This window comes from Molothrus aeneus, chromosome 6, assembly GCF_037042795.1.
Source record: "Molothrus aeneus isolate 106 chromosome 6, BPBGC_Maene_1.0, whole genome shotgun sequence".
Lineage (NCBI taxonomy): Eukaryota > Metazoa > Chordata > Aves > Passeriformes > Icteridae > Molothrus > Molothrus aeneus.
The window spans coordinates 15,161,612-15,175,718 of NC_089651.1; the positions used below are offsets into that span (position 1 = coordinate 15,161,612).

The 14,107-nt window shown below is 37.2% G+C and overlaps 1 protein-coding gene across 3 annotated transcripts in view; it reads left to right on the forward strand.

The window, feature by feature from the left end:
* The window catches only part of CARS1 (cysteinyl-tRNA synthetase 1), a 45,681-nt gene that overhangs the window by 27,972 nt on the left and 3,602 nt on the right, over positions 1 to 14,107 (forward strand). For all 3 annotated transcript variants that reach the window (XM_066551332.1, XM_066551333.1, XM_066551334.1), the window contains 10 exons: positions 1 to 129; positions 343 to 472; positions 769 to 872; positions 1,883 to 1,980; positions 3,430 to 3,619; positions 4,151 to 4,219; positions 7,840 to 7,921; positions 11,786 to 11,866; positions 12,296 to 12,363; positions 13,712 to 13,771. In XM_066551332.1, coding sequence (XP_066407429.1) covers positions 1 to 129; positions 343 to 472; positions 769 to 872; positions 1,883 to 1,980; positions 3,430 to 3,619; positions 4,151 to 4,219; positions 7,840 to 7,921; positions 11,786 to 11,866; positions 12,296 to 12,363; positions 13,712 to 13,771 — 1,011 coding nt within the window. The remainder of the gene's footprint in view (positions 130 to 342; positions 473 to 768; positions 873 to 1,882; positions 1,981 to 3,429; positions 3,620 to 4,150; positions 4,220 to 7,839; positions 7,922 to 11,785; positions 11,867 to 12,295; positions 12,364 to 13,711; positions 13,772 to 14,107) is intronic.

Below are 14,107 nucleotides of genomic sequence, written 5' to 3' on the forward strand. Positions count from 1 at the left end.
GGTCGTCCAGGTTGGCACATTGAATGTTCTGCCATGGGTGGATCCGTTCTAGGAGAGTCGATGGACATTCATGGAGGAGGCTTTGATCTCCGGTTTCCTCACCATGACAATGAACTGGCCCAGTCTGAGGTGAATGAACTGACCTTCCTGCAGTGATAGAGCACCATGTTTTGCTTTGACTGCAACGTACACAAATCCCTAATTCAGCTTTTTCAACTTGATGTGTGTTTTGTATAAACATGAGTTTTGGTTCTTCAGGATTTTATTCTCTAAGTTTTTCTACTTCATATATATGTAAACAGTGTTTTAAACATTTCTTAGGGTTTTGTTTTTTTCCTGCAGGCATATTTCGAAAACGATCACTGGGTTCGGTATTTTCTGCATACTGGTCACTTAACAATTGCTGGCTGTAAAATGTCCAAATCTTTGAAGAATTTCATTACCATAAAAGATGCACTGAAGAAACACACAGGTAAAAATTATTTTGGAATGGGAATGTTTTTGATGTACTTTGAGTGGTGACTGTGATTAATTTTTTTATTCAGGGTAACTTCAGGTGTCTTCTTTGCTAACTTTGGAACAGCTTCCTTGTTCTTCTGATCCTTGTTGGTATTTATCAGCATGGATCATAGTGGTTTTGCTTTTTTCGTAGATGTAATGATAGTAAGAAATTTAAAGATTATGTTCTTAGCCACTACAGTATTGGAGTCCATGAAAGTGTTTCAGCTTATAAAAACTTCCCTTGTTTATTTTTAAACCTCCTACTAGCACGACAGTTACGGCTGGCTTTCCTCATGCACTCTTGGAAGGATACACTGGATTATTCAAGTAATACCATGGAGTCAGCTATTCAGTATGAGAAGTTTATGAATGTAAGTAAGTTTTCAATTTCTTCTCCAGCTCTCTAATCTTTGTGTTGCCATCTGTGTTTCAAGGAACAGAACTCCAAGGATATGTCGGCCATGTGCCCAGACTAGGTTTGCTTTCTGAATTCATCAGGTGGAATGGCACAGTGCTTATTTAGATACCATCAAACTCTCAAGTCCTGTAAATCCCACAGACTGCTACATTTCTCTGCAGCTGTGTGCTCTCTCCAAGTTTTGACATCTCTGAGGAGCTTGACACTTACACGCAAGATCAATTTCTCAGTTGCTTATAGAGCTCAGTCCAACAGACACTCTCTAACATTTCTACCGGGTCAGACTCTACACAAATGTAGCCAAAGGGGAAGAAGGAATATTGTTCCCACTTTGCCTCCTCACCACAAACATTGAGCCTTTGCCTCTATGCCTTGCAGGTGTGTGAGAGGTTAGGCACAGTTCCTGCCCCTGGTTAGTTTGGAGCCATAATTTAAACTCACATTTCCCACAAGGACACTGTACAGCAGTTTGAGATTGTTGATCTGGGTCTCTCCAGCTGAAGCTGTTCTGCTTTTTATGTCAAATGTTTGGTTTGGGCCACAGGTTAGGTTAAAATGACTTTTTACTGAGCTGGATGCCCATTTAAAACAGATCCTTGCTATAAAGCTATTTTATACTTCAGCTTCCATTGCTAGCAACACATTTTAAAATCTGCTATAAGAACTGTTGCCTAACCATTTTTGAAAGATTTTTTGTGTGAGCAGCTTGGTGTTAGAATATCATAGGGTATCATGTAGTAACAGGGCAAGAGATAAAAATGAATTGCAGTCCAACTGTGAATGGCAGAGTTATGCAAAATGATTTTATTGGGTTTTATTGTCTTGAGAAACATCATTAGATCCTGGCTGGAACAGGGTTGAACCCATGAAGTTTAGGAGTCTCATTAAGAAATAATGACCCCTTTCATAGTAAGTATTGGTTATGTGTAATTGGTTATGTGTAGCTATATCCTTCTTTTACAGGAATTTTTTTTGAATGTGAAGGATATTCTTCGAGCTCCCACTGATGTAACAGGCCAGTTTCAGAAATGGGAAAATCAAGAAGTAGAGCTGAACAAGAAGTGAGTGGAGCATTCCTACTTTTCTCTGAATTGTGTTGCTTCATCTTTGATTCTTTTTTTCTTTACAGTATCACTTACAATGTGTATAGTGATATTTATGTCTGTAGCATTCCCAATTAACATCCCAATTCTTCACCAGCAATCATTTTAATCTTGGGACACCTTTATGAAGGATAGATTAAATTGTTAATTTCCCTTTTGTTTATGTTGAGTACACTGGCATGCCTCATTGCCATGTTTGTGAAGGGAAAGAACTTATTTGTTAGATAGCTGTCATTTTCTTCACTATGTGAAATCTTGTCTTCTCTCTGAGAAGTGACCAGTAATTCACAGTGTCTAAAAACTGGAAATATTATACTGGAAAAACAGTATTTTACATATTTCAAAGTATAGTAAGCTATCTGCAACAAACAGAAAGACCTGACTAAACCATCAAAGATCAGTGCCAGTGTTTGAAAATATGTTGTTGAGGCAGTGATACCAATTTTGCAGTCTTTTGACTTTTATAACAAAACTACCATTACTATTTGTAATGCAGACAGCTTCCTAAATGAATTCCTTTTTGTCTGAAATTTAAAATAGAGGCATCTTACATGGCAGTGCTAAAATTGTTTCCAAGTTCAGTTCACTGTTGTGGTCACTAATGTTACTATTGAAGGATTAAGTGCAGATGTTTCTGTGTAGTGATATACTCTGAAAATTCAATCTTCAGCTTGAGGTTGGTGGACATAACCCCTTTATTTAAAAAGGTGGGAGATAATAAGTAATGGAGAAGTCAAAAGGAAAGGATAAAGAAGTGAGAGTAATAGAAGATATGCTTCATAGATATTTGGTTTTGTCTCCTTTCTTCTACCACTTCTTTTTTCTTGGAAAAAGTACATTGTTTGAAACCATAAAACCTTTGTGTCATGAAATGGTACTTAATATGTTGTATTATTTATTATACCTACTAACATGACAAAGGTTTGCATGAATTTATTCCTTTTATCTACTTATAATATTTTCATAACAATTTACTTTGTGTTAAGTTAACTTCCAAATTGATGCTCCTTCCTGCAAAGATACTAAACAGAGAACCTGGCTGGTACACAGGGATAGGAGAGCAATACTGTGAAAAAAAAAAGTAATAAAAAGAAGATACTAAATAAGCATTTTATACTGCTTTTAAAAATTTCCATGAAAAGGCCAGTTGCTGAAAAATTGTTTGATAGTTTGTTTGGATAGTTGTTGCCAATTAGATTCTGCTGCCTGCCTTTGTCTATAGCAGTAAAACAGCAGCATCATGATAATGCCATTTTTCTTGCTCATCTGTTTTTCTTTCAAATATAAACTCCAACCAGCAAAAAGTTTTCTTACTTTTCAGTCCCCTTGCTCTTCTAACAGAGACTTTTCAGAGTACATTGCAGGGCTTTTGGAATGAGTAGTTACAAAGAATCTTTTTTGCCTCAGTTTTTACGAGAAGAAAGCGGCAATTCATGAAGCACTGTGTGACAATGTTGACACCCGCTTGGTTTTAGAAGAAATGCGCTCCTTAGTCAGCCAGAGTAACTCCTATATTGCTGCAAAGAAATCCTCCAGGCAGATGCCAAACAGGCTTCTTTTAGAAAACATCAGCTCCTATCTCACTCAAATGCTAAAGGTATGTAACAGCGAGGAGTCATGATGCTATTGCACTGTGCAGTTATAACTTGTATTTTCAAGTATGGAGGGATCTGTACAGTCTTTGTTTAAATCTTACAGGAAACTAGAGATCTTCCACACATCCCCTGGCCAAAAGAACCCAAGCTGCAGTGTATGCTGCAGCAGGAACAATTCTGAGTTCTCCATATTGCATTATGTTTTCAGCTAATGTTTTTTTGAATAGGGGGGAGCCCTTAATACGTTCAAGAGAAATTAGATAGTAGAAAAAATATGAAGTCAGAATGACAAATCTGACATCTTTAAAGCTAAATCTGAAAGCCAATGCTTTGTATGGTGTATGTATGTATCAATTACAGATCATCATCAGAGCATCAATTTGTATGTATCAATTGCAAATCAGAACATCATCTTAACAGAGTTGTGAATTCTGGGTTAAATGAGATCTATTTGAATGCCTAGTATATGTGATTTTGCTTAGTTTTCACATACCTGTGAATTGATGTGTACAATCTTCTTTTTCCTTTACCAGATTTTTGGTGCCATAGAAAGTGATGATGCAATTGGTTTTCCTGTTGGAGGGACTAGTCAAAACATAAATGTAAGTGAAGGACAAAATACACTAAACAAAATTACTCTGTATCCTTCGAGAGCTTAGGTTAAAGTGATGACATTACTGATATGTAGCTGAATTGCATTCTTTTTGCTTTTAGCTTTTGAATCTGATGTAATTAATTGGCTTAGGAAGCAGGATTTTTCTTTTACAAGAGCTGGGGTTTTTATAGGTTTGTTTGATTTAATGACAGACAAATTGTATAGCAACCAGAAGAAGAATTATCTTGTCTCCTGAATGATGAGTCTGTTTCCTAAACCACATATGAACTACAGGCAGCACATGCTACAGTCTAAAGATTCATTACAAGTATTTGTATGCTAAGTAGTTTCAAAAATGTAATTATACTGATTAAACTTCTTTGTGGTACACCAGAAACCAGCCTGGAGGCAGCTGGAGTTTTATCCACATTTCAATCTTTTCTTCTGATCTCATTTGCAGCCACAGTTTTTATGTGGCTTTCAAAGACTGTTTTGCTTTAGTCACCCAGCAGTTCTGGGTGCAGAATTTTTCTGGAAATACCTGAGGGGTACCTGATGAAAGTACTGGTGGGCTTTGGAATACCTGGAATGTTTCTGGTGCAGGCAGGAGAAATAACTCCATGTGAAAGCTATCCACACTTGGTTCGTGCCAAAAATCTCTTGTGGACACGTCCGTGCTGTTTTTCATGTATTTTTCTGCATTAAAGATGTGACCATGCACCTTTCTGTTCCTCCTTAGGAGGAGTAAATGAAACATTTCTGGTGTAAAAAAAAGGCTTAACTTCTTATTCATCAAAGGAATTGGCAAGCTTGTTTGTGGTTGGAAGAATGGGAATGAACACTCATCCCATAATTGCCAATGTAAATGCTTATATTTGTGTGCTGTGGAAATTTCCATTAATAATATAATAAGGAAGATGTTCTGAATTGCCTACAAAGCCCATCAATAATGATTTTTAAATTTAGCTCAGAATTTTTTTGAATTCCAGAAGAAAGGTAGAACTAAAACACTTACCTTTTTAGGGAAAATGAAAATTAAATTTGTATTTAACACTTCAGGCAGTGTTTCCAATAGATATGCTTCATGGAAGGATTGCTGATAGCTTGAGGCTAAGTCCTTTCACTCTTAAAATAGCACTGCCAAGGGTGGTAGAATGAGAAGAATCTTGTGCGGAAAAAAAAATTCTGTGCTAACACATGTTGTCCACAAAAATTGGATTTGTTACCCATGTGCAACAAGCCAGTAATTACACCCTCAAGAGCAGCATTGATTATTTGTTTCAGAGTTGTGCAAGCCTGGGTGCTCAGTGGTATTCCACAAATCAAGCACACCAACTATTAAAACTTTTTACTATTTAAGCATTTTAGCAAACAAAGCAACTTGTGTTCAGTGGCTACAAGTTATGTAATTCTCCTATTAATTTGTATTCTATCCTCTCTTGGTTAATAATTTTCTTGCTTCCCATGCTAATTAGTCTGCATGCTCAGTCTTTCTGTTCTTTTGAGTTGTTGGTCCCTGAGTTGATGTTTGAAATTACCTTTTACCCAGTGGGGGCTGATTCAGCACAGTTGCTGACTTGGCTTTATGAGTTTCTTCCTTATCTTGGGAGTTCTGCCAAGTGTCCTTGTGGCCTGTAAATTCTTTGTGGCATTCTTTGTGTCCACTATCAGTGGTCCATCCTTCTGCCCAAGTTTTGTTAACCTCCCCTAAGGTCTGAGATCATTGTAGCGTGTCCAGCCCTAAACCTTAACAAGGCAATTCTGCCAACAAGTAGTTTGTTTTTCTGATGCCTGAGCATCACTTGGAGCTTGCTTGTTAGCTTCTGTCTGTTTCAGAGATCCTTTCTTGTTGATTAGGCTTGAAAGGATACAAAAAACAAGCATTAAAGAACATCCTTTCTTCAGAAAGTTTTACACATTCCACATTTGTTAGCAGAGTTGTCAGAAGAATCTTGTGCTAACAATTCTTACACTGAAGAAGCTTTTGTTTTTATCACCCAGATCATTACTAGTGTTAAGTATTACAGTATAAAAATGCATAATATCACAAGTATTTTGGCTGTTTCATCAAATACTATACTGTCTTTCAATCTTCAATGCAAATTCTTATTTATCTTAGCAAAAATTAAAGGAGGTAAACTTCCAAAGTTCAAAAACTTCTCATTAATTACAGAAGGCTGTGGGTCAGGCCAGTCATTCCCTTGTTTAAATTAGAGATGAAAGAACCAATTGAGTCAATATCTCCAAAAAAGGCATAATCCAATTCAAAAGTGCTGAAAGAAAAACTAGCTTAATTTCCATGGGTCAGTAATTTACTTGAAAAGGGTATAAAAGAGATTTGAAGTCAGAAAACCTCAGTTCCATAATATCATTTTCCAAGTGAATTCAGCATTTCTCTCAGGTTAGTTATTGTGGAAATAAAAATCTTTCATCTTGAAATGACTGATAAAATAATGACAGTGTCTGCTTTCCCCATACCACTTTCTTTCCATGAAGAGGTATTTCCAGTGCAGTGGGGGAGTGAAGATGTGACTGTTCCTCACTTTCCAGTCTGTTCCTTGGGCCAGACTTGTCACCACTGGATCTGATTATGAAGCTAATTGCAGTGTTCACATTTAAGAAAGGTTGTAACAGAACCCCTTGGTTCTTTTCATAGGGGCACTTTTACATCATGACAGACTATCTTGCCCCTTAATTGCACAGAAATTTGTCATGGAGATTAAACAGACAGGAAAGACATGTGGAAATTGTAGAGGAGTGTGGTGGTTTGACAGGAAATGTGTTTTTTGGGATGCTGTGTTTTTGGCCAATGGATATTCAGACTTTAAGTTTGCCATTTTTTTTTCTTTCCCCCACCCTCCAAAGTAATTTAACTTTTAATTTAGGCTTTCCCCCAAGGGCCTGACTTTTCCCTCCCTCCTGGGATTCCAAAGAAGTGTTGACAGATGCTGATCTGTAGTTGTTTTTGTAGCTGATCTGTAGTTGTTTTTGTTGCTGTTTGCTAACTGCTTGCTGCTGCTATTCATTGCCATTGAAACCAGACTCACAGGACCTTTTCTCTGAGATTTTGTGCCTAGTGTTTACTTACACCTGAAATAATTCAACAGTAATCTTTCCCCACTTTTTGTGGGAGAGGGAGTTGTATGAGGAATATAGAGAATTGCACTGTCTAAGCTAAAATCTCAGGAACAGATATGGGTTCTAATGAAAATTAGTCCTAATATCTGTTTGACATGGTATTATTATCTGATAAACAGCTGGGCCTAAGACAACATAATACACGAAGGAGCAAATTCATCTGAGGGCTGTTTTTATCCCTGCACTGCATTATAGTTAGCTGGATTGTGGCATAACCCTGGGGAAGTGATGGATCTAACTGAAAGGACGTGAAAAAGGAATGGAGAGGCTGAACTTGACAAGCTGATTTTATCTGCACAAAAGTAAAATTGACAGCTAATGCAAATTTTCATCTATCCTTTGACATCAATAGAGCAATGACAATTTTTATTGATACAGATCTGTCCTGAGGGTGAGATTCCATCCAACAGCACATAAATATGAAGTGAGTAGGGACATGTTTTATATCTAAATGATGATTAGCTAACTGTGGAAATAATGATCCTGCAGATTGAGTCTACAGTGATGCCATACCTCCAAGTTCTTTCTGAGTTCAGAGAAGGAGTGCGACAAATCGCCAGAGAGAAGAAAGGTGAGAGTTCACTTTTTCCTGTACATGAGACTTTTTTGTACTTTCCTGTAGTTTTTCCTGCACATGAGACTTGGAGGGCATAGGAACCAAACTGGGGGAGGGGCTGGAGGTGTGGGTGTGAGGCAGCTGATAGTCTCTCCTTGCTTAGAGAATAAAAGTAAGGCATCTTTAAATCAGAGCTGCTTTGAATTTCTGCATCTCTGCTGCCTGTCTCTTTAATTTGGGCATCTTTTTAGGCTGCTAAACTAATTTTCATATCCTGAAGAATCTAAAAGCTCTGGAATGATGAGGTGTAGCTGCTGTTTTTCTAGGTTAGGGTGCTCCCTTCTTTCTAGGTATGAAAGTACCCATGATCTCTTCCCTGGGGAGCTTGCATTTTCTTAAAAATGTAGATTGCTACACAATAATAGTGTCTGCATTTAAATTGCCCAAGATGTTCACTATTTGTTAGAATAGTTGGAATTGTAGCTCCCCTGATGATAATTGAGTGTTCTCTCTGGAGAATTCATCTGGGAGTTTGCTAGAAGTTTCAGGTGCCTTTTTTAATCCCTCTGAAAAGCTTTGATCATGCTGTGTGTGTTGGCAGCAGAACTATAGAGTGTTAAAAAGGTTGTTCCATTAAGCATTCTTTGATTTTACTGATATCTCCTAATGGAGGAGCTCTTACTATTTTCTGCTGTTCCCTGTGGAATTTTACATGTCTTCAACATGTGTTTGGTTCTTGTTTTCTTAAAACTTTGACACTGGGATTTGTACTTGAAGGCAAAACAGGGCATGTTTTTTATACATAAAACATACAAGTAACCCATATATTACACAGAAACATAAAATTACTTATGGTGTCTGGTAACCTATTCAGCTGGAAAAGACTCTGGACTCTCATTCTGCTACTGTTTGGAGTTCTTCCAAAGCTGATAAGTTTACATTAAAAGCACAAAACTGTATTTGCTAATGTAACTACTCTGTTATTATTGTCAAACTCTTATAGGCCTAATTGATGGTGAGAAACAGGCTTAGTAATAAGTTCCAATATTTTCTGTAACTTGAGAAGTAAATATTTTCTGTAACTTGAATTAATTCAAGAGGTTTGTGTGTATATCCTCAGCCAAAAATGTGAGCTTTATTCTTTTGGTATTTAACATACTTCTTTATATGAAGCTTTTTTTTCCCCTTGCTTTATTATGGTTGAGCTAAATTGATCATTGCTTTTAGCAGTGGTAAGGTTTAAATATCACAGGGATCATTTTTAGAACTCACTTGGCTCAAGTGCTAACTGACACTTGAATTTCCTGCTTGAAAGGCAGTGATTTTTTGCCTGAAATACACTGGACAGTGAGAATCAAACTGGATCTAGTGGCTGCTTGGTTGGAGTATGGAGCACTCTGCAATTTGACCAGGGAGGCACCTTTCTTTTAAACTACTTGATATATGGAAGCTGAATGGTGGTTGGCAGGACCTCCACTGACATACTACAGATTTCTTTCCCTTTACCCATTAAATTCTTGCTTGCAGGAAGCATTAAATTACTGTAAGAGTTGTTCTGATTAGTGGCTGGGGATATTGCCTCTGCATGGCTGTAGGCATAGGGAGTTTCCTCATCATAGCCTGTTGCTGGCAGGGTTGTGTTAGATATTATTTTAAACAATCAGTATTGCTTTAGGTATTCTCAGATGTTAAATAAAGAGTATATGGCTCTGTAAATCTCTATTACAAATTTTCCCATCCACACACATGCACTTTCAAAATGTATCTACAAAACATTTCACAGAACAGCCATTTTTAAAGCTATGGTTTTTAGTAATAATCAAATTACATGTACTCTGCAAAAATGTTACCATCATCCAGAATGGGTAGCATTCAAATATGGACTTAATAATTCTCATAGTGCCCTCTGCACCTTCTGCCCTCTTCCAAATATGTCAGGAGTTGACCAGAACTGGGACAAACTCTCTCATTGTAGCATTGCCTGCTCTTGTCTTTTGCTGCCAGTCTTTATATACAGCATTCTCTAGATGTTTTTCAAGCTCCTCTTTTTCCTTCCCATCACAGTGTTCTGATTCACAGCATCTCAGCATCTGTTTCACATCTGATGCTCTTGGGCTTGAAATTCACAGAAAATGTGAAGAGGTCTGGGGAATAGTCACAGGCCCAAGGAATGTCCACCTGCTGGGGTGTTGGTGGGCGCTGGTGATAAGGCATTGTCCCACTGGTTTCCTGGTCACTGTCCTCAGTGAGAGCCTCCTTATGTCCTGAGACAGCCCACAAACAACCCCCTACCCAATCCTAAACATATTTGCTCTGGAGGTGCCACATGCAAAGAATAGGCACATCTCAGCCTTAAGAAGTGTGGTGCTGACTCCTCTGCACGACAGGATTGATCAGAGCATGTGTCCTCTCAAAAATAATGTTTCATTATACATTTCTCCTTGATGGATTTCTTCTTCTTCAGCTTTCAGTTGTTCATGATTTTAGATAAGTGCTCATCTGTAACTGTGCAGATGCTGCTGTGGTGAATAAGCAGTGTTTCTGATACAGTCTTGATAGAGCCAACACCTTTTAGTATCAACAGCCAGTGAGGGAATCTGATCCCTGGTTTATCCTAATGGCTGATTTAGACTTGCATCAAACATGACTGTGGTTCACTGTGTGTCACTGCTGTGGATCAGGAGAAACAACGACTCCGTTTACAGGAGACAGAAGAGGTTCTGTCCACTGCAGTGGTTTCCTTGCAAAGAGAGCCACAGAACACAGCCATGCACTGAAACAGGGTGTTCCTTCTCATGGTTTCAGGATAGTCAGTGCTGTTCACTTGCAGCTCTCTGAGAGCTGTGGAAGAGATGAAGGCTCAGGGATGGTACTTGTATCTACCAGAATGTGCACTGTTAAGGAAGCTGCCTGGATGGAAGCTTCCACTGCCTAAAATAATAACTTTGAGACCCTGAGTACTTCTTGGGTTTAACCAGCTAAGAATTGCTGAAAGGGAGAATGCCTGTTCATTATAAGCACATCTAACCAAAGTATCTGTCATGTTATACTTGCTGAGTGTTCCTCCCAAATACCAGACTGCCTATGAAAAATGCTGAATTCACAAGAGCAGCATACTGAGTCTCTGATGAATTTAGGCCCTCTCAACTATTCTGCTGCCTCTCAACTGATACAATTTCTTATCCAAAAAATTGTCTTGAATGAAGATTGGTTTTCCCCTTAAGATAGCATATATTTCGGCTAAATCTTAAGATCTTAACTCTTTGCTGTCATCAAAGGCTCTTTGGTAAGTTTGCAAGGGGAAAAAAAAATATTAGCCATGATGTCCTGGTCACCATGCAGAAAGCCAAACCAAAATTATTTGTTCTGATGTAAAAAGATTGCTTGAAATAAAAAGAGGGTGTTGGGATTACAGTTCCTCTGACAAATCAACAAAATCATAGTCCTTCAAAGGGCAGTGTTAGATTTAGCACAGAATATGTTAATTTGTGATTTTCTAAAATTAGGTTTTTAACCTCTCTTATTGTACATCCTATAGTAACCATTAGGATCTTCCTGAGTCATACGCCCTTCCACCATACCCTGGCAGAATTGTTGCATCATTTCTGATTTGCTTTGGATTTTCTTTCTGTTCCCCTTCAGGAACAGTGAGGGTATCTTGGAAGACAATTATGATTTTCAAGTTCCTGCAAAGAAACATGCTGCTTCTTTATGTGGCTAAAATAAGGCAGGACTTAGTTATCACTTTAAAAGAAAAGACATTTCTCTCTCTTTGTGAGAGTGGCAATTTCTTAATTGCACTGAAGTAACTATTTAGCTGTACAAAATTATACTTTGGCCAAATTTTACTTCACTAAAAGTATTTTTCATGCTCTGTAGTAACTGAAGTGCTGCAGTTGAGTGATGCTCTTCGGGATGACATCCTCCCTGAACTTGGAGTTCGATTTGAAGATCATGAAGGTACCCAGTTATCTCTTTTTTATAATCTGTTTTTATAATCCTGATGTTTTCCTAAGAAGTGAGAAAAAAATTCAGACTAAATCAGTGAACTCAAGTATTGCAGAGCTAGAGTGTATCATATGTGCATCATATATATATATATTTCATATGTACTATATATAATGGCACATAATATGTATCATAGATAATGGTGCATGTATATATATGAATATATATTATGGAACTGTATATTGTAATACATGTACAGAATAAAAAAAATACATTGTAATATTTTTCACCTTTTTGTATAACACCTAATTTCTTAGTCACTTTTGAGTAGCCACTGAGTTGTATTTGCATTTAGCATGCAAAAATAAAACAGTTATCACAGGATGAATACATTTATCTTTGATTAATCAAGAAATTAATCCATCTCTTTTGCTTCTTTAGGACTTCCAACCGTGGTTAAATTAGTGGATAAGGACACATTATTGAAAGAAAGAGAAGAAAAGAAAAAGGTAATTATTTTAAGCATCCCATGTTTTTAATATTTAAACTAATGTGTGAACTATGGATATTTTTACATTTCTTTGATAATTCATAAGAAAAATCATAGCAAACTAGCAGCAAGGAAGATGACATAAGAGAATTGATACCAAAAAAATGTGTTGAAAAAAGAAACAGCTTCTTTTTTTGAAACAGCTTCTTGAAAACTTTGTATGGGACCTAGTGAATACCTCAAAGATTTTTTATTTTATTGCTTTTTAAGGTCTTCATATAACTAAGGGGTGTTCAGTATTGCATTCAAACCGTCTTATCTCTCTGGAAGAACAATTCCAATGAGAAGCTAATTCAGACTTCTTTTGTTTGTACAAATGAAGTCAACATTTTCCATAGAACTAGTCTATATTCATCTGATATGTGAGGGAAAAATGTACTGGCTAAATCTTAATTAATATAGTATGGATTAGTGAGATATTCAGGATGTGGGGGCAAGAATTCATGTTACTCTGTAAAGCTTGTGAATTTGAATTCACATGCACAAAGTTTGTACAGATCCCCTGCTTTTGGCACTTCCTAGTATTAATATTTGACTTTGTAATATTTAAAAGTAACACTTCATATGTCCATCTTCAATTTTACCAAATAATAAAATTCTATCATGACTAGAAATCTTTGAAAGACTTTCTAACATTTCTCCTTCCACGTTGATGTTTTTTAGAAAAGGGAGAAGTAATTTTAGTCAATTCCAGATGTTTTCATTAGAGTGACATTTGAATGCAGTTTGTTTAATGCTGCTGGGTAGGAGCTGCAGCCAGAGTCCCTTTTCCTTGGCAACAGCATTATGTTCAGTTCTGGCAGAACACTTAGAGAACTGACAGGTCTCTCCCAGGCAAGTGCAAGATGGGATTTTTAGCAAGTTGGCTAAATTTGGATAGTTGTTTCCCTAGGAACATCAAGTGATACAACTGCTGCTTGAGGAACTGTGATATCTTCACAGTTTGAGGCAAGAGCTTAAAATATCATTGAAATACAGTCTTTTTAAAAAGTCATTTGCAAAACAGTTTTCCCCCTCAAATGATAGGACAATTTATTTTAGGTATTCTATTACAGGTATCCATTTTGCATGCAAAATGCATTCTGAACAGTTAGAACTGGTTTAACTGTGAATAAAAGCAAATAAAATCAAAGTCATACAGTGGGAAGTATCAGACAATCCTAATTATAAGGCATGCTGGGTTTGCTGCAGGTCATGCTGCCAGTGCTGTCTGTAATTAGATATCCAGGGGAGCTGGCTCAGGTTTGTAGAAAACAACCAAATGGAATAGTGCATTACCTTTTACTCACCAACTCTGCCTCTCACAGATAGAAGAAGAGAAAAAAAGGAAGAAAGAAGAAGCAGCCAGGAAAAAACAACAGCAGGAAGTAAGTAACCTCATTTTGAAGGAAAGTGTAGGCAGCAGTAGTCACGTGCAGGAAAGACCATTAGAACACAGGCTCTCTGCCCAGCCTTAACCAGGTCTCCATTTCTTTTTTTTTGTTTACAATTTCCTGCTCAGAATGCCTTTGGCTTGCAGTTCAGGCTTGGAATTTCAATTCTGATAGAGAAGCCATTTTTGAAAAAACAACCAAAGCCTGCAAAAACTTATTACAGAAGAACTTGTAGCACTTAATTTCAGTCTATAAACAGTATTACCTAATTGACAAAGTAGTATATTACGTGCTTGTTCGTGTTAGAGAAGATTTTGCTTGTGTCATTTA